The sequence below is a fragment of the Perissodus microlepis genome, chromosome 22 (genome assembly GCF_051167445.1).
Source record: "Perissodus microlepis isolate ML-2025 ecotype Zambia chromosome 22, ASM5116744v1, whole genome shotgun sequence".
Lineage (NCBI taxonomy): Eukaryota > Metazoa > Chordata > Actinopteri > Cichliformes > Cichlidae > Perissodus > Perissodus microlepis.
In genome coordinates, this window is record NC_140481.1 from 2,009,047 (window position 1) to 2,030,262 (window position 21,216).

Consider the following 21,216-nt stretch of genomic DNA (forward strand, 5'->3'; position numbering starts at 1 on the left):
TAAGTGTAAATAACAGTAAATACTATACACTGAATGTTGTTGTGCAGCACGCAGGACCGACAGTACACAAAGTGCTTTGAGGTAGCAACAGTCTTCTTTATTAAGATTACTTATTGAAAAACACTGAATAAGTATTCTTGGTGTGTGTTCTTTGTTCTACTACATTTCAGCAAATGGTGTTGGGATTGCAGCTGAGTACAGTCAGATATCACGCAGTACCACCTGGAAGTCATTTGATTGGAAACAGCTTTATTATTCAGCATGCCGATGATCCCGAACACACCGGCAGTGGAGTAAAATCATACCTAAAGCCATTATCTACAAATAGAGGAAACAGGAAACATTGTTAAACCTACCAAAGTTTCTCGAAGAGTTCACTGATGACTTATCTGGGAGGTCACAAAAGGACCCTGAACATCAGCTAAAGAACTCCCGGCCTCACTTGCCTCAGTTAAGGCCAGTGTTTATGATTTCACAATATGACAGAAACTGGGCAAAAATGGCGTTTATGATAGAGTTCAGAGGCAAAACCCGCTGCTGACCGAAGAGAACACAAATACTTAGAGTGTGTAAACTAGGAGAATGGATGAGCTTTTAAAACTCTTGTGATCCATGGTGGGCCGTGTAAACTTAAATCTACATGAAGCGTGACTGCATTAGTGTATTAATACCATACTCTTTGGGCATATAAGACACATATCATGTCATGTTCTTCTTCTGGCACATGGTGGTGCTAAACATGTTCTAAATACTTCTCCAGCTTCACAGTGTTAAGTCTGTGACAGTTTTGTAGAGCAGGGCTCCATGCTGTAAATGAGCCTTTTTACATGTCATGTCCACTTTAAACACAGTCGGTAGGCTGTCATTCAAGCATCTGCAGTTTCCTTCCTCCACAGCAGTATCTGCCCAGCACCCCTGTGTATTTTCCATTACACAAAGTAGAGCGGCGTGCCAGGTCAAGACTGCCTTTTCCCTTTGGCTGGAGGGTGACCGCCGGCAGTAAAACACTACTGAAGGGGTTTTAGGTGTCATTTTTTTCTATATAATCATACCAGTCCTGGGCTTCTTGGTCCTGGAGTTTCATTAATGATGGATTAGTGAAGACACACTGTTGGCTGCAGCTTCTCTATCAGGTTCTATGTGTGTGTTTAGACATGAGGTCAAAATGAGGTTGAGAGAGACGCCACCACTTTTCTACTTGTATCTACTCCAGTCGGCTGCCTGCTAAGGACACTGGAGGATGACTGTTACTGAGGGCATACTGGTCTCCAACCATTACAGTGTTTTGAATCACTTCAGGTCAGCTAATGTGAGTTTGAGCTAACTCAGGGGTCAGATTAGCAGACCACACAGCACAGTAGCAGCACCAGTGGCTAGCAGCATATCTTTCATAGCCATTCCTCCAGTCTTTTAAACAGCTGAGAAAAAAAGACTTTAAAAGCAGCAGAGAGGGGTGCAGGGTTGAGGTGGGACGTTTGAAAGCCGTGTGGACTTCTAATCTGATTCCCAGTCAGCTCCAACTGTGAACGGTGTAAACTGCAGTTTTCAGAGCTGAGAACAGGATATGGTGATAATGTAAGAGGAACCACTCCCTTCCTTGCTTCGGTTTCCTGAGAAGAGTCTGGCTGCCTGCCGACAAGACCCCACCCAACCAACCGTTTAGCACCGAGTGAAGAGATAGCAGGACCATTTCTGCAAACTGCCAACTAACGATTACTAAATGGCCAATTTTGTGTTCATCCAGCACGTAGTTCAGATAAAAACACTTTCAGATTATCAGGACAGATATTTGACTTTCGTGTGCTTCAGAGAGTAACTTTCTATTTTACTTTTATTTAAAAGTATTTGCCCCCTTCCTGACTTCTTATTTATTTTACATATTTGTCACACTTACATATATATTATACTCATAATATTAGGCAAAGATATCCAAAGTTAATACAATATTAGTTTTTTCATTATTTCATTTATTAAGGTAAAAGAGCTATCTGAACCCTGTGTGCAAAAAGTAATTACCGCCCCTCATTAAATCATGAATGAACTGTGATTAACCAGAGTTTTTGAAAAGCTACACTCAGACCTGATGAACCAAGAAATCACAAAGTCTGATAAAATGAAGTAGCTAAAAGATCCCATAAAGCAAAACACAGCATGTCCTCGAGCTAAAGACACTCAGGAGCAGTTTAGAAACAGAGTCGCTGACATCAATCAGTCTGGGAAGTAGAGTCTTTGGGACTTCATTGAACCATGGTGAAAGACGTTATCCACAAAGGAGTGGGTGACAGTTAAAAGTCAGATGTCGTGGTGGTGGTGTGATGATCTAGGGCTGCTTTGCTGTTTCAGGACCTGGCCAACGTACTGTAATTGATGGAACCATGAATTTAGCTCTACAAGAAAATCCAGCTCAGTTCATGGCCTGAAGCTTAAGTGCACTCGGGTTATTCAGCAGGACAGTGACCCAAGACAAACCAACAAGTCCACCTCGAAATTGCACAAAGAAAACCAACATTAAGGTTTTGGATGTTTTGAAATGGCCTTGTCAAAGTTTGACCTTAAAACTGATCCAGATGCTCTGGAATGACCATGAAAAGCAGTTCATGCTCGACAATCCTCAAACTGGCTCAACTGAACACTTCTGTAAAGACAAGTGGGCCAAAACTCCTTCACAGTAGTTTCAAAGACTCATTACATTATTTCAAATGCTTGATCGCAGTTCCTGCTCTCAAAGCTGGCACAAGCAGTTATTAGGTTTAGGAGGCTAATATTTTTCCACAGTGCACGTTGGCTTTGGTAGCTTTTCCCTTAGTAACAAATAAAAGCAAGTAAGCCCACCAGCCTCAATAAATTAAATAATCACTTAACACTACATTTTGTATTTACTTGGAGCATCTTTGTGTGAAAGATTTGTATGACAAACATGCCAAAAAAATAAAAATTAGGAAGGGAAACACTTTTTAACGGCCCTGTTTAACCAACGGATTTACAAATGTACTTTTATTAGTATAACTGAACACATGATGTACATTTCCCTTCCTTTGAAGAAGTGGAATCAAAGTCGTGTTTTATAGCAAATAATTGTCCATCATGGTCATCCCGACTTTGGATGCAGTCCTGTAGTTTGGTGCTACACAACCCATTTGCTTACACACAAGGACACACGATAACACGTTTACCTTCAACAGCACATGTGGTGCAGCTGGAACCAATGACACCGAGTTTGCTTCTTTTGTTCCCACAAAGTTACCAAATTGTAAACTTGTAAAGCCTCGTTAGGCTACCTTTGAATAACCGAACAAGCTCGCGTTCATAGCACTGAGACGTGCAAAAGCCGGTGGGTGCGAATCCTTAACTTAATCAGTAAGAACTGCTCAGCCTTTTATCTCACTGCACTGTGAACAGCAGTTCGACAGTTACATACACCCAAAAGCTTCGACGCTTCCACTCTGATCATGTTAACTGATGTCCAAAAAAGTACTTGAGCATTACTTTTTAAAAGTGTATTATTAATGCCTTACAACAAAAATTCCAAACATGAAAGGAAGTAAAAAAACAAAACAGGAAACAATCACTACTCACTGAACATGAAATGAATTCTCAGATGACGTTTAACATCACAGTTTTTATCCAATGTTAGCAGCACTGACAGTGGCACAGTAATCACAGGACGGGCTTAGACATTACAACAATGCAAGTAAAGCATGTGGGTCCAGTCTATGTTCTGCAATACAAGGAGACAAGACCCTGAAGAACTTAATAAATGAAGAAATGTGGCTGGTGACCTGAAAACTAACATCTTAGCAGCGATGCAGATGACACTTGCATATCAAAAAGTATAATGCTGACTGATTGTCATCTTACTCCAAGTGTGACTCTGACTTCTCACTGTGGTTTTTTATGACAGTAGTTATAGTTGTTAGCTTTAAATATTTGAGCACTGAAGCTATCGTCAATTATTGACTACATTTTGTAATCTAAACTAATATCAGAGAGTATATAAAGCCCTTTTTGGTGCAGTTGATTGAAAAGCAGCCTCATGCTAAGAAAACAACTCATGTGAGTCACATTTTGGTTTTTTGACACTGCTGTCAAGTGAAGACACTGATTACTGTTATGTTTAAACAGTAACCAGATGATGAAAATCAATTAGTGTAACTGTACTCTTGTCATGTCATCGAGACGTGTCAGCAGGAACACAGGCGCACCCTTGAAAAATAGCTTCTATTCAACTGTAGCGATTGTGACACGTGACGCTGTTTCTAGGAGTCAGTAGTGATTCTGTACTTAGTGAGTCGTTATCAACTTCATGTTAACTTTCAGAGCTTTGGTGGAATATACACGATCGAGACTTATTTGATTGTTTTAAGGTGGTACAGCGTATGTTTCAACAAATAAACACAACAAAAGCTTTTTGTCCTTCTTTGAGAGTTCGGCGTATTGCTGCACTAACTTTAGAACGACTGTTTGCATTCAGAATCCATTGCACGGTCCTCAGTGGGAGCACTGGCTAACTTTAAGCCATTTCAGTTGAAGGAACAGACCCAGACAAAAAGGGGCAACTGACAGAATGAGTATCACTGTCTTGTTCCAGCTAAACCCAGTGTTGTATTCAGCTCACAATAGTACTTGTGCAGCTTTAGATTCTGCTCATAGTTTGTAGTTCCTCTACTAGCACATCATCTCTTCCTCTTTTGCTGCCGCAGCACCTTTCTCCTCTTCATGATCATGGCATGGAGCTTCTCCAGTCCCTCCTGCAGCCCCTCGCCGATAATGGCACAAGCAGGCTGAAGGTGCCAGGGTGTGGCAGTGTTGAGCTCACCTAGAGACAACATGCTCTCCATCTCAGGCAAACTAAGAGAATTCCGCAGGTCCTGTTTGTTAGCCACCACAAGGACCGGCACACCCTGGTTCTCTGCCAGCCGTGTGATTTTGTGCAACTCTGCCTTGGCTTCCTCGATGCGCTCGGCATCCACCGAGTCCACCACAAACACAATGCCATCAGCACAGCGTGTGTACGAGCGCCACAGAGGCCGCAGCTTCTCCTGGCCGCCTACGTCCCAGAAGTGGAAAGACGCAGTCCGACGGCTGCCTCCAAGAGACACTTTGATCTTCTCTGTGTTGAATCCCTTGGTCGGGACAGTGTTCACAAACTCATTGAAACGCAGGCGATACAGCACAGTGGTCTTGCCTGCACAGTCCAGTCCTAGAATGACAATGTGAAGAGCCTGAAAGCAGGGGAGGCAGGGGAGCAGCGAGCGATGATCCGACAGTCCGTTTCCCATCTTGGCACACAGACCAAAAGAAGTTGCCACTAAATATTCCCGAGGTTGATCTTGTTGTGAAAGAACTGCAGCAAAAGCTAGAATGTAGAGGAGAAATGCACGAGTCAAGGCATGCAAACACACAGCACTCTGTTACTTTACAAGGGCACAAACACCCAGGAAGTGAATAAACCCGCACACCCTTACATTATCCTGACACTGAGGACTGAGCTCGGAATAAAACAGCAGGGCGCACTTCAACGTGTGACTCGGTAAACAACGGGGGAAGGAGATCTTTGAAATTTCCCCCAAATCCATCCGTCACCTCCATGGACAGATCAAAACCGGCCTTTGTGTTTTTTAAACTGAGCACACTGACATGTAGCTTTAAAAATGTGTTGCTTGGCAACCGACTTCTTTATGCTGAAAGGTCCGTTTCTAATCTAGAAATTAAAATAAATCTTACGTTACTAACAAATCGACATGTGCTGAAGAATCGGGCTCCCGTGAGGTCGCTGATGAACACGTTTCCGACGACAAGAAAACTGCGTTTTTATGACTTTATGCCCGGTTTGCAGCGGCCGCTCCCGCCCTGCTCACTGAAGGTAGACACACGGAGACGGTGATAAGTGATGCGCCACCAAGTAAGCGTTTCATTAAAAGCTAGTATTAAGAGTTAGCCCGAACTGAAATATGGCAAATAAAGACTGATGAAACATCTCTATTTATATCAAACACTGTGAATACCTTTAGCTTGTTATCCGAGGAGCGGCGTCAGTTTGTGAGATATCCAAATGGAGTCTGGCGTGCAGTGCTGTGGGTCCTGTGTTACAGACCTGACTCGACTCCAGCTTGCAAAGCCAACAAGTGTTGGAAAAAGCAGTCTTAGCGCTTTGGGCCTTTTATGCACGTTTACATATAAAGCAGCGTTAGGTTAGCGTTACATGGCAAAGCAGGCGGACATCAACGTAATTTGCTTCATTGAGGGGAAATTAATTTGAGCTGTCTCTGGGGTTAGATATGATTTTCCGGCTGTTATCGCTGTTTTCTACATTAGAATGGATCCGTCACAGTAGCAGCGTAAGAAACGTACCTCGACAAACGATGTTAACCCATCACAGCTGGCAGTGCGTCCACAGGTTCGGTAACCCACCGCTTTCACCTCCTCAGACGCCTACAGCAACTACTACTACCTCTCCATTCCGCAGCGGCGCTAAGACCACTAGAATGAACACCACTATTTCCGCTTTCGCTTTTCAAAATAAAAGCCTAGCCGGCATATTTGGTTTGGCTGACTTCCACAGGCTTCGAAGCAAATCACGTAAAAGGGAAGGACTCATTAAACGTATCGATACAAAGGGTGCTGTTGTTTGGAAGGGTTTGGAATAGGAAATTATATAGCTTTAGGTTTCCCCATAATGCATCATCCTCGTGTAAAATCTTATAATCATACAAGAGCTGAGAGTTCAGCATCAGTGGCCTATTTATACGATTCCCCTCGTGTTGTACGCCCACCACGGGAACATTCGTCAAAACAGGATTATAGTAATACTTGTAATAGTAATGGATACTAGTGATATTAAATGTTTATACTATTTCAGAGTTACTCGGGATTCATTCCATGTACTTTATAGTCTAATTATCATGAACCTCAATTTTTCCAAAATTATGTAACACTGTTAATTTAAAGTCATTTATTCATATATTTATTTATTTAGCGACTCACTTCGTGGTTACACTCAAACCCGGGACTGTGCAATTAAGCCCGTTATCAAAGAGCACGTGTCGGTCGAAAGGTTTCTTTATGTATTTCTTTATCTATTTATTTATTTATTTGGAAGAAGGCCAGTTTTTCAGGTTAGTATTCCACACACAGTGGCCTAAATTATGTTGAAGGGTTTAGAAAAAGACATTATAGATGGGATACACATGGACAGGTCGCCAGTCTGCCGCAGGGCTAGACGCAGGGAGGCAGACACATTCACACCTCTGGGCAATTACGAATTAACATAATCCTTCTAACCGCATGTCTTTGGATTGTGGGAGGAAGCGGGAGTATCCGGAGAGACGTCACCCGGCCCCGGGTGAAAACATGGAAACTCCACACAGAAAGAACCCAGACAGATTAGTGCAGTAGGACCTTCTTGCTGTGAGGCAGCAGTGCTAACCCCCACGTATACAATTTAAAAAACAAAGAAACTACTACATTGCTTATTTAAATTTTTATCATACTGTCTCCAGCTCATAATGAATTGAATGAGCAACTCTGCTCTGTGGATGAGGTTGAGATTGTACGTGCTTTTGGATCAATATGAATGCCGTGGCCAAATATTGTTTATTACATATTTTTAATTATATTATTATAGGCATAGTTGGTGCTTGGAAATGTAAAATTCATCTGGGGGCATACAAACATCTACACCAGGCCTCGTGTTCACCCTCTGGTGGTGGAATTGTATCATTCAGACTATGACTACTTGCATACATGGATGGAGAAACTAGAAGACTAAATACACTGAGTCTGCCACTCTTTTGTTTCAACTGTTGTAAGAAGTGGTAACAATTCACAGGAAATGAATGACTCTCATTCACATAGTAAATATAAAGCTACCCAGTACACATCTTGCAAGCACAGAGCAGCCAATACACATATTCAGAGCAATGCATTTGCATTTTTTAAAACTGCTGTTTTTGTAAGTTTAAGGGATTCAGAAGGACCGATACAGAAACAAATGGCAAAGAAAACTTTCCAGTGTCCTGGCAGATGATGATGCATCAGGAGGTGTAAACCATTATGTATCACATTATGTATCCACTGCACCGTGGATGTGTTAAAACAGACCAAAGAAGAACAGAATGCAGGAACTTCCAACATTTGATTATCTACTTTTATTATATAGCTCTGAAGTTTACATGCTTTATTTCAGCTGCACAATATTGTCAAAATCAGGAACATCCTTCCAGAGAATAATGCCCTGGACTACTGAACTAGAAGATGACACAGTAGCCTTCAGTTAATCCAATATGCTGCAATAAGAGTACTAACAGGGATGAGCAGAGCAGAGCTTCATTTGAAACCCTCAGCTGGCCAAGACTTCATAAACACTCGTAACATTATGCACGCCATAAAAACCTTTAATTACTGATTACTATCAAAGCAAGCTGAGTTGTTTCAGCTGGTATGAGAAAGCAGCTTATCGCGCAGTGAATACAGGACTGTTCTCATTAAAGGATTTTAATACAGACTGCTTTGAATACAACAAGCCTCTAAAGGATGCAGTATCCTTTAGAGGCTTGTTGTATTCAAACTTTAGGGAAGAAATCTACCACTGACAGTACACATGTAGATATATCTTTAAATTGTGCTGATTATAAAGATGATAATATTTCTGTGTTCTGGTGATTTATCATGTGAATGTTTTAAACATTCAGAGACTTCACGCTCCTGGTGATAGAGTCCCAGTAGGAAGGGTCCCAGGCCAGGAACCAGCCTGTGAAGTTGGGAGGTTCGTGGCCTTGTTTCACCACCACCACAGGAGTCAGCTTGTCACGCCCCCCTGGGTCAGTCTCAATGTACTGTTTGGCTGCAGAGGAAACAGTGAGTCACAGACAGGAACCTCAAACAAAAATCTGTTGTAGTATGAATTTTGTAGATAAAAATCTAAAAAAACTATATAATTAATAGTTTCGGGGGCGATCGTGGCTCAAGAGTTGGGCGTTCATCTTGTAATCGGAAGGTTGCCTGTTCGAGCCCCGGCTTGGACAGTCTCGGTCATTGTGTCCTTGGGCAAGACACTTCACCCGTTGCCTACTGGTGGTGGTCAGAGGGCCCGGTGGCGCCAGTGTCCGGCAGCCTCGCCTCTGTCAGTGCGCCCCAGGGTGGCTGTGGCTACAATGTAGCTGCCATCACCAGTGTGTGAATGTGTGGATGACTGGTTGTGTAAAGCGCTTTGGGGTCCTTAGGGACTAGTAAAGCGCTATACAAATACAGGCCATTTACATTTACCATTTAAGGGTTCCCATTAGCTGTTAGCTATTGTATTTCAGAACAGGTTCAAATAGTCTCTTTATTATTCAAAGATCTTTGAATTGTTTGGGTTCATCCTATGGATTACTATAGTATAGTTTGTCTCATGCTACCTAATAAAATTCTGACTAAAGTCAAAAGCTCACCAGATTTGAGAGATTCAGCTCTCTCCACCTCGTTTGCATCCTTTCCAATCCAGACAAACACCTACAACAGAAGAGTGTGTGTGAGGGGTTGTTCACTTTGTCCTAAGATGTCTGTCGTGTTCTACAGTTGAGTACCTGGTCCCAAACATCCAGCAGCATCACGTCATCTTCAGCTAAGTCATCCTGTGTGAAATCTCCTGGAACCTCTTCAATCTGCATACAATAACATTTAAACTCAGCTACATTTCAATGATCAGTGTTTAGCACAATGTGACAAAAGCTGAATGAGGATTAGAAGCTCAGAATGTAGGTTTTAATGACACGGGACTGTGTTATAGCACGACTGTCCCACCTGACCACATGGGGAATGTAACAGGTAACTGAAGTGCTGTGAATAACTGTAACCTGTGTTATAAAGGCTGCATTTATTATTTAGAGGAGTGTTTAATGATATCCGGGTCTTACAGTTTGTTTAAATGCACTACACCAAATGTGCTGATTGTCTGACTGGAAAATATAACAGCACATAATTACTGGTGAAGCAGCTATACATGATGTGGGTCTTATGCTGTCAAGGGCCTATTTAACACAAGTGACTGACATCCAGAAGTCCTACCAGTGGCTGGGCAAAGCTGGACTGAAAGACAGCACAGAGGCACTAATCATGACCCATAAATAGTTCAAATGTGAGCCTCCAACTAAGAATGATTGGATAGTAAGAAAAGAAAACTGTCCCTCCAACTTAGTTTGTTACATCTGTGGGAAACTGTGGCAAAATTAATACAAACAAAACAAAACAAAATGTCATTAGTCTGATAAATAATATAAATTCAGGTTTTTGTTTTCTCATTTTTATGATGAGTGGTCTAATAAATTTGTTAAGCACATAATTTGGGGGCGACCGTGGTTTGGTTATATAAATGCAATCCATTATTATTATTATTATTATTATTATTATTATTATTATTATTATTATTATTATTATAATAAACTAATACAATAAAAACAGAATAAATAATATGCTGGAAAGAAAAGTAACAAATAGATTCCTTCATGAGGGGAAAATGACACATGTCAAAAACTTACTGTGAACCTGCCAGTCTTGTTGGAACATCCAAAGAGTCGAGGAGGATGAGTCATAGACTGACTCTCCAGCCTCTCTGATGTCTGGTACTCCTTCTTCCCCCCTAATTCAGCCCAGAAATTAGCTGCAAGACAAAATACAAAGTGACATCTCAGAAGCTCGTATAATCACATTCAAGTACAAGTACGAAGACATCCAAACATTCATATAGGGGATGCTTGGCTGGCTGTAGCTCAGGAGGGAGGTCCAAAAGTTGCCACACTAATCACAACTTTTCCAAAATTAAAAATGTATAATGTGCTTTTTTCTATGTAAGTGCCTTCTATCTAACATTCACACACACATTCATACTTCGCTGGATGCATCAGAGAGCAACTTGGGGTTAGTATCTTGCCCAAGGATATGTGGCATGTAGACTGGAGCAGCCAGGAATCAAACCTCTACCTGTTGTACCATTTTTGTTGAATTCTTGTGAATCAAAATTTTTATCCATTATTGTTTTTTCTTTAAAACAGTAAGAATACTTCAGCTAGTTTGTGATCCCCCCCAATTTTACAGAATTTGCAGCACTAAGGGGAGTTACGCTACTTTGAGCTGCAACAGCTACAGGGGCCTGGCTATTTACTAGCTAGCTTTTTAAGGGTGTTAAGCCGAGTCTCCCATTCAGTGATCCTGGCCTCCAGAGCTGCAAACAGGCTACAGTTATTACAAGTATCGTTATTACTAAAGGAGCCCAAAGAGTAACTGCAGATAACTGTCATTAGGCACTTACAGAAACATCGGCAACAACGAAACCCTACGCAAGTCACAAAAACAGGTAAATCTCGCTGCTTTCGGAGGCACGAAGATTAAGTCCACAGGCACAGTTACTCTCAAGTGCAAGCTAGCTGGACAGTTATATGACCTGCAATTCCAAGTTGTAAAACACGATGTGCAATCCATCATCGGATTAAAGGACAGCGTGCGAATGAAACTGGTTAGTTTCAGCAAGGAAGTCTACCACGTTGACACAGATCAGGATGAGACACTAGCACAGAAAGTTTTTTACGAATACGCAGACCTGTTTAAAGATGCAGTCGGTGACTTACCTGTAACCTACTCAATGAAACTCACTCCAAACGTGTCACCTGTCGTCAACCCTCTAAAGACGCGTTCCTGTTCCCATGCAGTAAAGGTTAAAGAGGAACTCCAAAGAATGCAGGCCGTGGGAGTAACTGAACCAGTGCAGGAACCCACAGAATGGGTATCCAACATGGTCGCAACACACAAAAAGAATACCGATGATGTTCGTATGTGCATTGATCCAAGGGATCTGAACAAGGCACTAATGCGACCTCACCATCCCATCCGAACTGTGGAGGAAGTAGCTGCTCAGATGTCTGGAGCAACCATCTTCTCAGTTCTGGATGCAAAGAGCTCCTTCTGGCAAATCAAACTAGATCCTGCCTCATCTCTTCTCACTACATTTGCAACACCTTTTGGCAGATTCAAATTCCTGAGGATGTCCTTTGGTATCAACACCGCTTCTCACATGAGTGTCCTCAGGTAGCCGTCTGAATGCTGGACACTGGGAGACCTGTGTCTCTGAGTGGGAGACCAGAGATCCCATTAACATGTGTATTAACAAACATGCCGTATTGGCCCAGTTTATTTTTCTTATCAGTGTTGTGAGGAGACCATAAATAGCATTTGCATTTTCTGTTGTTCAGTTCATTTGCTGTTATGGATAAAAAGTCTTTTTTTGTTTCAAAATAGCTGATAACTATTCGCTGACAGCTGCCAACATCTGCGAACAAATATAATCCTATAAAGTTGTTCTATATAGTGTGTAACTGTTAATATAGAGCGTTATTACATTTATTGCTAATGCAATCATATGGCACACTGACTTCTGAGGAAATTTTAGATGGCACTCATCATCAGAAAGGTTGCCGACCCCTGCTCTAAAGGAAGAGGGGCGCAACTTCGAGGTAATGTTGCTTTAGCTCATCTCAACAAGACACCGAAAAGAGCTTGCCGAACACACCTCGAAGGACGTTACTCTACAGACACTTGCTCGTTACGTGCAGCAGGGGTGGCCAAAACAAGTGAGTAGTGTACCTATAGAAATCAAACCATTCTTCAGTTACCATGATGAACTAATCATCAACAACAATGTCATTATGAAAGGCAACAGAGCCATCGTTCCAGCATCACTACATGAAACCTATCTACAGGAACTACACAAGGGACATCCATGCATGGAGTCTACAAAAAGGAGAGCAACGACAGCGTGTTCTGGTTGACAATAAACTCTGACATTGAGAACAACGTCAAATCATGCAGCATTTGCCACAGTCTAAAGATTCACCAACAAAAACAACCCCTGAAACTACAGGGAGTGCAGAATTATTAGGCAAGTTGTATTTTTGAGGAATAATTTTATTATTGAACAACAACCATGTTCTCAATGAACCCAAAAAACTCATTAATATCAAAGCTGAATGTTTTTGGAAGTAGTTTTCAGTTTGTTTTTAGTTTTAGCTATTTTAGGGGGATATCTGTGTGTGCAGGTGACTATTACTGTGCATAATTATTAGGCAACTTAACAAAAAACAAATATATACCCATTTCAATGATTTATTTTTACCAGTGACACCAATATAACATCTCCACATTCACAAATATACATTTCTGACATTCAAAAACAAAACAAAAACAAATCAGCGACCAATATAGCCACCTTTCTTTGCAAGGACACTCAAAAGCCTGCCATCCATGGATTCTGTCAGTGTTTTGATCTGTTCACCATCAACATTGCATGCAGCAGCAACCACAGCCTCCCAGACACTGTTCAGAGAGGTGTACTGTTTTCCCTCCTTGTAAATCTCACATTTGATGATGGACCACAGGTTCTCAATGGGGTCCAGATCAGGTGAACAAGGAGGCCATGTCATTAGTTTTTCTTCTTTTATACCCTTTCTTGCCAGCCACGCTGTGGAGTACTTGGACGCGTGTGATGGAGCATTGTCCTGCATGAAAATCATGTTTTTCTTGAAGGATGCAGACTTCTTCCTGTACCACTGCTTGAAGAAGGTGTCTTCCAGAAACTGGCAGTAGGACTGGGAGTTGAGCTTGACTCCATCCTCAACCCGAAAAGGCCCCACAAGCTCATCTTTGATGATACCAGCCCAAACCAGTACTCCACCTCCACCTTGCTGGCGTCTGAGTCGGACTGGAGCTCTCTGCCCTTTACCAATCCAGCCACGGGCCCATCCATCTGGCCCATCAAGACTCACTCTCATTTCATCAGTCCATAAAACCTTAGAAAAATCAGTCTTGAGATATTTCTTGGCCCAGTCTTGACGTTTCAGCTTGTGTGTCTTGTTCAGTGGTGGTCGTCTTTCAGCCTTTCTTACCTTGGCCATGTCTCTGAGTATTGCACACCTTGTGCTTTTGGGCACTCCAGTGATGTTGCAGCTCTGAAATATGGCCAAACTGGTGGCAAGTGGCATCTTGGCAGCTGCACGCTTGACTTTTCTCAGTTCATGGGCAGTTATTTTGCGCCTTGGTTTTTCCACACGCTTCTTGCGACCCTGTTGACTATTTTGAATGAAACGCTTGATTGGTCGATGATCACGCTTCAGAAGCTTTGCAATTTTGAGACTGCTGCATCCCTCTGCAAGATATCTCACTATTTTTGACTTTTCTGAGCCTGTCAAGTCCTTCTTTTGACCCATTTTGCCAAAGGAAAGGACGTTGCCTAATAATTATGCACACCTGATATAGGGTGTTGATGTCATTAGACCACACCCCTTCTCATTACAGAGATGCACATCAACTAATATGCTTAATTGGTAGTAGGCTTTTGAGCCTATACAGCTTGGAGTAAGACAACATGCATGAAGAGGATGGTGTGGACAAAATACTCATTTGCCTAATAATTCTGCACTCCCTGTACACCAAATTCCTGATCTTCCCTGGTCCATCACAGCCACAGACATATTCGAATGGGACAACCGCCACTACTTTGTGCTCGTGGATTCGTATTCTAGATGGTTTGAAATACATAAACTTGAAAACCTAACATCTGCCTCAGTCATTAACAAACTCAAACGCCACTTCTCAGTACATGGGATACCACAGAAACTGTACTCAGACAATGGCATCCAGTTCACCAGCCAGACCTTTCGTGAGTTTGCCACACACTGGGAGTTCATACATGTCACAAGCAGCCCTGAGTTCCCTCAGTCAAATGGACTCAGTGAAAGAGCTGCCCGGCGTGCTAAAAGACTCCTTGAAACATCAAAAAGAGATGGAACTGATTTCTATTTGAACCTGTTACATCTACGCAACACGCCACGAGACAACATTCTTGGCTCACCAGCACAGAGGCTGCTATCAAGGCGAACACGGTCAACCCTTCCTGTGTGCAAAAAACTGCTAACGCCAACAGCAAAAGGGACAACCACAATCAAAACTCAACTCGCGAAAAAGCGTAGAATTCAAAAACAGCACTATGACAGGTCCAGCAGGCTGCTCATTAACACCAAAGCAGGTGGTGAGATTTCAAACACAGAGAGGACATGAGAAGATTGGAGTTGTAAGTAAGGTATGTGCTGAACCTCGCTCTTATGTCGTTGAGTCGGATGGAAAGGAATACAGGCGCAACAGACAACATCTTCTGCCTGTGAGCGAGCCTCAACCGGAAAAGCTCGGATGAAACTGAACCCAATAAAGCACAACATGAAACATGAAACGATTCAAGTTCAACTCGACCCACCACAACTTGGCACAAAACAGTCTGAACAAGTGATCAAGGACAGAAAAACGCAGGGTAAAATGAACACACCTAAAAAATGCCAAGTACGCTCTGATGACAACATACCCAACCAGATCTGGTAGAGTGTCTAAACCAAATAGTAAATACCTGGATTAAAAGCACACTGATGCTGTATTTCCTGTTTCGAAATGTGTTTTCTCTCTCATGTTGTTGCATATTTGTTGCATTTAAGACGATGATTAATGATTAATCATCCATGATTAAGACTGATTATTATAAGCAAACCTACAGTAACTAAACATCTGACACACTGAGCAGGAAAGTGCAGGAGGGACAGGTGAAGAGGCCGTGCTGCTAGAGAGCTAAGCTAAGCTAGGTGAATCCCTAAAGACGCAGTGAGTGAATACTGTGAATATAATTAGCGGGCCAATCAACAGAGAGTGTGCTTTGGATAAAGCATGTGAAGATTACCCTATGAAATTGGATGTTATCTATATTTTATCAGGTTTTTTTTTTTAATTCATTGTACATAGATAATCTACACAAAAACACCACTGTGCACTGTAACAGGAAGTTACAGTGCACAGTGAATGTGGTATAATTCCAGAGAATGATACCACAGAGAGCAGGTAAGACGGCTCCCCAGCCTAAGTGGGAGAGGGAGTGTATGTGGCAGTGGGGTGTGGTTTGTGGCTCAGCTGCAGGGGAGGAGTAGTCCAGTGAGTTCACAGGCAGGTGTGAGCAAGGAACACGTTCATCTATTTAGTACGCTTGGACCAGAGCTGGAGGACTGAGCTAGTTGACGAAAGGAGCGTCTGTGGTGTTTTGAGTACACTGAGTACAAATCCCAGAATCAGAGAAACCCATTGTTACTGCCCATAATGTGTCCGGGTGGCTGTTTTTTGTTCTGCCTGTCTGTGTCTTTAAGAGTCTCTGCAGGTCCCTGATTGGAGAAGCTGACGGCTGCTGATTGGTCCCCTAATCATGGTAAATGGACTGATATAGCGCTTTTCTACTCTCCCGGAGTTCTCAAAGCGCTCTATACAACATGCCTCATTCACACCCACTCATACAAGCACTTCTAAACACAAGGTTCAAGGGTTCAAGGTTCAAGGTTCTTTATTTGTCACATGCATAGTTATACAAGTATAACACACAGTGAAATGTAGCCTGACATGCTCCTCGACATGTGCAAAAATGGGGGGGGGGGGGGTAGAGGAAGAACATTATATATATATATATATATATATATATATATATATAAATAGTATATACATTGGGTGAATGTGCAGTAGTAGCAGCAAGCAGGTGAATTCTGTACATTAATATGAATAGACATCTGACTATTTTACAGAATAGACAATATAAACATATTTAAAATTAAAGGAATTTGGAATGTACATTGTGCCTGGGTTTAGAGTGTCTGGAAGAGAGTCCTGTCTCAGTCAATTATAGATGATGTGAGAGGGCGGGTGTGTGTGTGTTTAGGGCCCGGATGGCTTGGGGATAGAAGCTCCTCTTGAGTCTCTCTGTCCTTGCCCGGATGATGCGGAACCTTCTACCAGATTGCAGAAGTTGGAACAGTTTGTTGCCAGGATGGGACGGGTCCTTCAGTATCTGCGCTGCTCTAGTCCGGCATCTCCTGGTGTAGGTGTCCTGAAGCGGGGGGAGAGCAATCCTGCAGCAGCGTTCTGCTGTACGGATCACTCTCTGGAGAGCTTTTTGGTCCTTCACACAGCTGTTCCCAAACCACGATGTCATGTTCTGTGTGAGGATGCTCTCCACAGCGCCTGTATAGAAAATCCTGAGGATCTTTGGAGAGACCCTGAACTTCCTCAGTTGTCGTAGGTGGTACAGGCGCTGCCTAGCCTTTTTGGTCTGGACCTGAATGTGGGCAGCCCATGTCAGGTCTGAGGAGATGTGGACACCAAGATATTTGAAGGACTGCACCCTCTCCACTGGAGCTCCATTGATGATAATGGGCTTGTAGTCTCTGTGCTGACCCCTTCTGAAGTCCACCACCAGCTCCTTGGTCTTGCCGACGTTCAGCTGGAGGTGGTTGTCCTGGCACCATGATGCCAGATTCTTCACTTCATCCATGTAGGCCGCCTCATCGTTGTTGGAGATGGCACCCAACACCACTGTGTCGTCAGCAAACTTCACAATGGTGTTGGAGCCATGGGTGGCCACACAGTCTGAAGTGTAGAGGGAGTAGAGCAGTGGCGAGAGGACACATCCCTGAGGTGCTCCTATGTTGATGGTGATGCTGTTAGAGACGCATCTACCCACCCTCACCACCTGAGTTCTGCCAGTGAGGAAGTCCAACACCCATGCACATAGACGGCTGTTAAGTCCCAGATCCCTGAGCTTTGTGAACAGTCTGCAGGGCACTATTGTGTTAAACGCTGAACTGTAATCAACAAACAGCATTCGCACATAGTTACCCTGTTTCTTGTCCACGTGGCTGAGGGTGGTGTGCAGGACGTGGGCGATGGCATCCTCTGTGGATCTGTTGGATCGGTAGGCGAACTGCAGCGGATCTGTGGTGTCTGGGATGGAGGAGGAGATGATGTTCTTCAGCAGCCTCTCAAACACCTTCATTACTACCGAGGTCAGTGCAACTGGCCGGTAATCTTTCAGGGATGAGGGTTTGCTGTTCTTGGGCACAGGGATAATGGTGGATCTTTTGAAGCATGTGGGGACCACAGACTTCGCCAGGGACTCGTTGACTTCCACTGCACAGTGGAAGAGAATGTAATTGTTCTGCCCGTTACTCATGCTGATTGCTTGGAGTACACACCTGACCATTTATCACAGCACACCTGTGTGCTGCATCACAGTGCTCTGATCTAACAGCCCCGTGCTGCAATTTGGAATCTCTGGCACTGAGAATCTCACATTCTCACAGTGTATTGTGTGATCTCAGCCTAGGACCAATCAAATAGCCGTTTTCAAGTTCTAAGGCTTTGTTGTCAATTTTCAATCAATAAATCATGAAGTTAACCTTGAAGAGCTTGGTGGATGTAAGCCAGATTTAATGAATTGTTAACATTACCCCAATCTTCTACCGCTCTAAACATTTTGAGCTATCATGTTTGTAGACAGACTGCCATGCACGCACGAACACACACAAACACTTCCAAATACAGTGGGGGTGGTACCACAGCTGATGAACTGATCAAACTTACCAACAGCTGACAAACAAACTACGACTACTGTGAGATGGTAAACCAATAAGTTGGACACTAACTGGAAGGTTGGTTGTAAAAACATGAGCTCCTTGGCAGAGGTGAAAAGTCCAAGTCCTCATGTTGCAAACTGAGACATGAGCGCTGGTAAAAATCTTCACTTTCTATCATATTTGTATTTGGTTTCTTTTGAATGGAGATTTTCCTTTTTGCAACAAGTGTTCAAAATAAAACTTTATGTCTGTCATGGTCCCTGAGTCTGCCCGGCCAGCCCTGCAAGACTACATGTGTTTTAGTTTTAATCTCTGTTCCCCTCCCTCCTGCTCCTGCATCACTCGGCCGGGGCGGAGCTCACCTCGGGCTCCTGCCTTTGACATACTCACCTGCGCTAATCACTCACCTGTTGCTCATCACTGCTTCTGGACACTACTAAAGGCAGCAGCTCAGAGCCTCTCGTCGCTGGAATATTGAATTACCCCTTTAGTGAGAATCCCGGCTTATAGATTCGACCTGCTGCTGCTGCTAGCCCTGACAACTTCTATGCTGTGTGAAAACATGCAGACCTATGCGAGCTTGTGTCTGCGTGTGCATATCATATGGATACACACATTTGGTATATGTATGCCAAGTGTTGATCATGACCTGGTTCTTGTCCTTCAGTGATGCGTTTGCAGCTGCAGTTCAGCTCTTTGCTCATGTACTCAGCTCCTTTTTCCTCTTCCTCACTGGCCCCTTTGCCTGTCCACAGAAATCCCTGCCCATCAGGGGTCCTCAGAAAGAAGGCATCATTAGAGTTTAGGCTGGCGGCACTGGCATCAACCTAAAACAGACAAGAAGTTCAGCATCTTTGCATAAACACATCATTACTTTGCTAACGACAATCAGGAAATGGCTTACCTCAGCAATCCTGGTGATGGTGCCCAGGTTCCGTCTGACTTGGAAGAGTCGCGTAGGAGGTGGAGGAGGATGATTGCCCAGGCGGGATGTGCCGCTCTTATACACAATGAGGGGTTTAGATTTAAAAAGACTGAGCAGATGTGGGGGTTCTTTACCCTGAGGCACTCTGACCTGAAACCATATGAAGCAAACTGGTTTTTAACATACCAGTTAAAGAAAGTTCAAGACAATTATTTTTCACAGGACAATTTAAAGTGTTTCTGGTCGACTCGCCCGTTTTCTGTCTGTGTGTGTGTGCATGTGTAGGTCTGCTTATGTGCTTCAGGGGCGGAGCTTGCCTGGCTTCCTGCTCCTTTGGTATCACATCTGTGATCCATTGCTGATTATGGACCTGATTCCATTATGAATGATCTACACTCTAGTGTCAAAAGTATTTGCTCGTCTGCCATCACACGAATATCAAATTGAGTGATTTCTTAATCCAGAGGGTTTAATATGACCCAGCCAAGTCTTCTGGGAAGGCTTTCAACAAGCTTTCCACAAGTGTGCATAAAAGAAGGGCCATTACGTTAGCTCCTGTCTGTATTGGGTTAGGGTCAGGTACATAGTGTACACTCTTAGCATGTTTCAATGAATCACTGCACCAACTTCCTATTTTCTACCAAAATATAAAGAAATGAGGAGTGGCTCAAGATTTTGCACAGTACTGTGCATTTAGAACAATTAACAAAGCAATCAGTACAAGTGCTTCTCATGTTTATTTGACACTGGTGTTGTACCTGAACCGCATTCCCTCCCAGTGAACGATCCAGCTCTACGGTCAGGAACGCTGAGGCAGTTAGCTCATCCACAGAGCAGCTGGCTCCCTGCCTGCAGGAGACAGTAACAGTAATCAATATTCAGTTAGTCAAGTTACAGTAAATCTAGAAAGTGAACCAATCTATATTCTTAAAATAAAAATGCATCAAATAACTTTGTCACCAGCTCATTGTTATGGATTTCACTTTTTACTTTGGTTCACTCAGTCCATTCTCCCACTTTGATTTAGTAAAATGTGAAAAAAGTGAAAATAATCAGAAAAAACTACCAAACAAATAGACAAACACATGCAGTTCATGTAGCTGTGATTCACTGTGATTCACTGTATTAGGAGTCTTAGCTGTCCATAGGGGGTTCTGTGATGGGAGCTTCCTCAGCTCATTTTGTAATAAAGATTCTGTATTATGGATGATGCATTATCATCCACGCTTAGGACTAGTCATCTGAATTTAAAATTTGAGCCCTGTTTAATCCAGAATTGAATTCAAAACCCTGCTCCTCACATACAAGGTCTTAAATAATTGTCATGGTTAGCAGGGCAAACCGAGTGGAATTATTAAAGGACCCAAGATGCAGGCACTACTGATGTGAAGGAGCTTTATTTATGGTGAGTGAACATACAACAAAGACGAGGGTGGCGAAAGCAGAACTGAGAAAACCTAAACTGGGAAAACAAGCAAAAACCAAACATGAAACGGAGAAACAAGGAGACGCAGAAAGACACCGGGAGACCATACAGGATAACGGAGGGAGAGACGCAGCTGGGAGAGATTAGGGCTAACGAGACAGGAGGCAAGTAAAACTGAACACGCTGAGATCAGACACGAACCTTCAAAGTAAAACAGGAAACTCAAAACATACACAAAGACAGCGACTCAGAGACGCGGGCTCTACACAGAGACCTGACTACACTAGAGGGGATACACAGACAGGGCTGACACAGAACAGAGGGAGCACAGAATTAACACCAAACCAAATAACAAAGCCTAAAAACTAGAACTCAGGAAGTTCTACAAAACTAGGGAGCTAGAAATA

General features: G+C 43.0%; 2 protein-coding genes across 3 annotated transcripts in view; both read right to left on the reverse strand.

Moving 5' to 3' along the window:
- Positions 1–229: 229 nt before the first annotated feature.
- Positions 230–6,490, reverse strand: arl4ab (ADP-ribosylation factor-like 4ab). 2 transcript variants are annotated; one of them, XM_084919330.1, is made up of 2 exons: positions 6,352–6,490; positions 230–5,356 (listed from the first exon to the last, which is right to left on the reverse strand). In XM_084919330.1, exon 2 carries the CDS (start codon positions 5,277–5,279, stop codon positions 4,674–4,676), a length of 606 nt encoding a protein of 201 aa, XP_084775456.1. In that variant the 5' UTR covers positions 5,280–5,356; positions 6,352–6,490; the 3' UTR covers positions 230–4,673. The 2 variants fall into 2 exon arrangements, with proteins under 2 accessions (XP_084775456.1, XP_084775457.1); XM_084919331.1 differs by lacking the exon at positions 6,352–6,490 and adding an exon at positions 6,006–6,324.
- A 1,623-nt stretch (positions 6,491–8,113) lies between these two features.
- Positions 8,114–21,216, reverse strand: part of scin (scinderin) — a 35,823-nt gene continuing 22,720 nt past the window's right edge. Inside the window, exons 10-16 of the mRNA XM_084919379.1 lie at positions 20,142–20,232; positions 19,363–19,533; positions 19,108–19,285; positions 10,518–10,639; positions 9,567–9,644; positions 9,432–9,492; positions 8,114–8,842 (exon numbers count right to left, since the gene is read on the reverse strand). Coding sequence (XP_084775505.1) covers positions 8,679–8,842; positions 9,432–9,492; positions 9,567–9,644; positions 10,518–10,639; positions 19,108–19,285; positions 19,363–19,533; positions 20,142–20,232 — 865 coding nt within the window. The 3' untranslated portion in view covers positions 8,114–8,678. The remainder of the gene's footprint in view (positions 8,843–9,431; positions 9,493–9,566; positions 9,645–10,517; positions 10,640–19,107; positions 19,286–19,362; positions 19,534–20,141; positions 20,233–21,216) is intronic.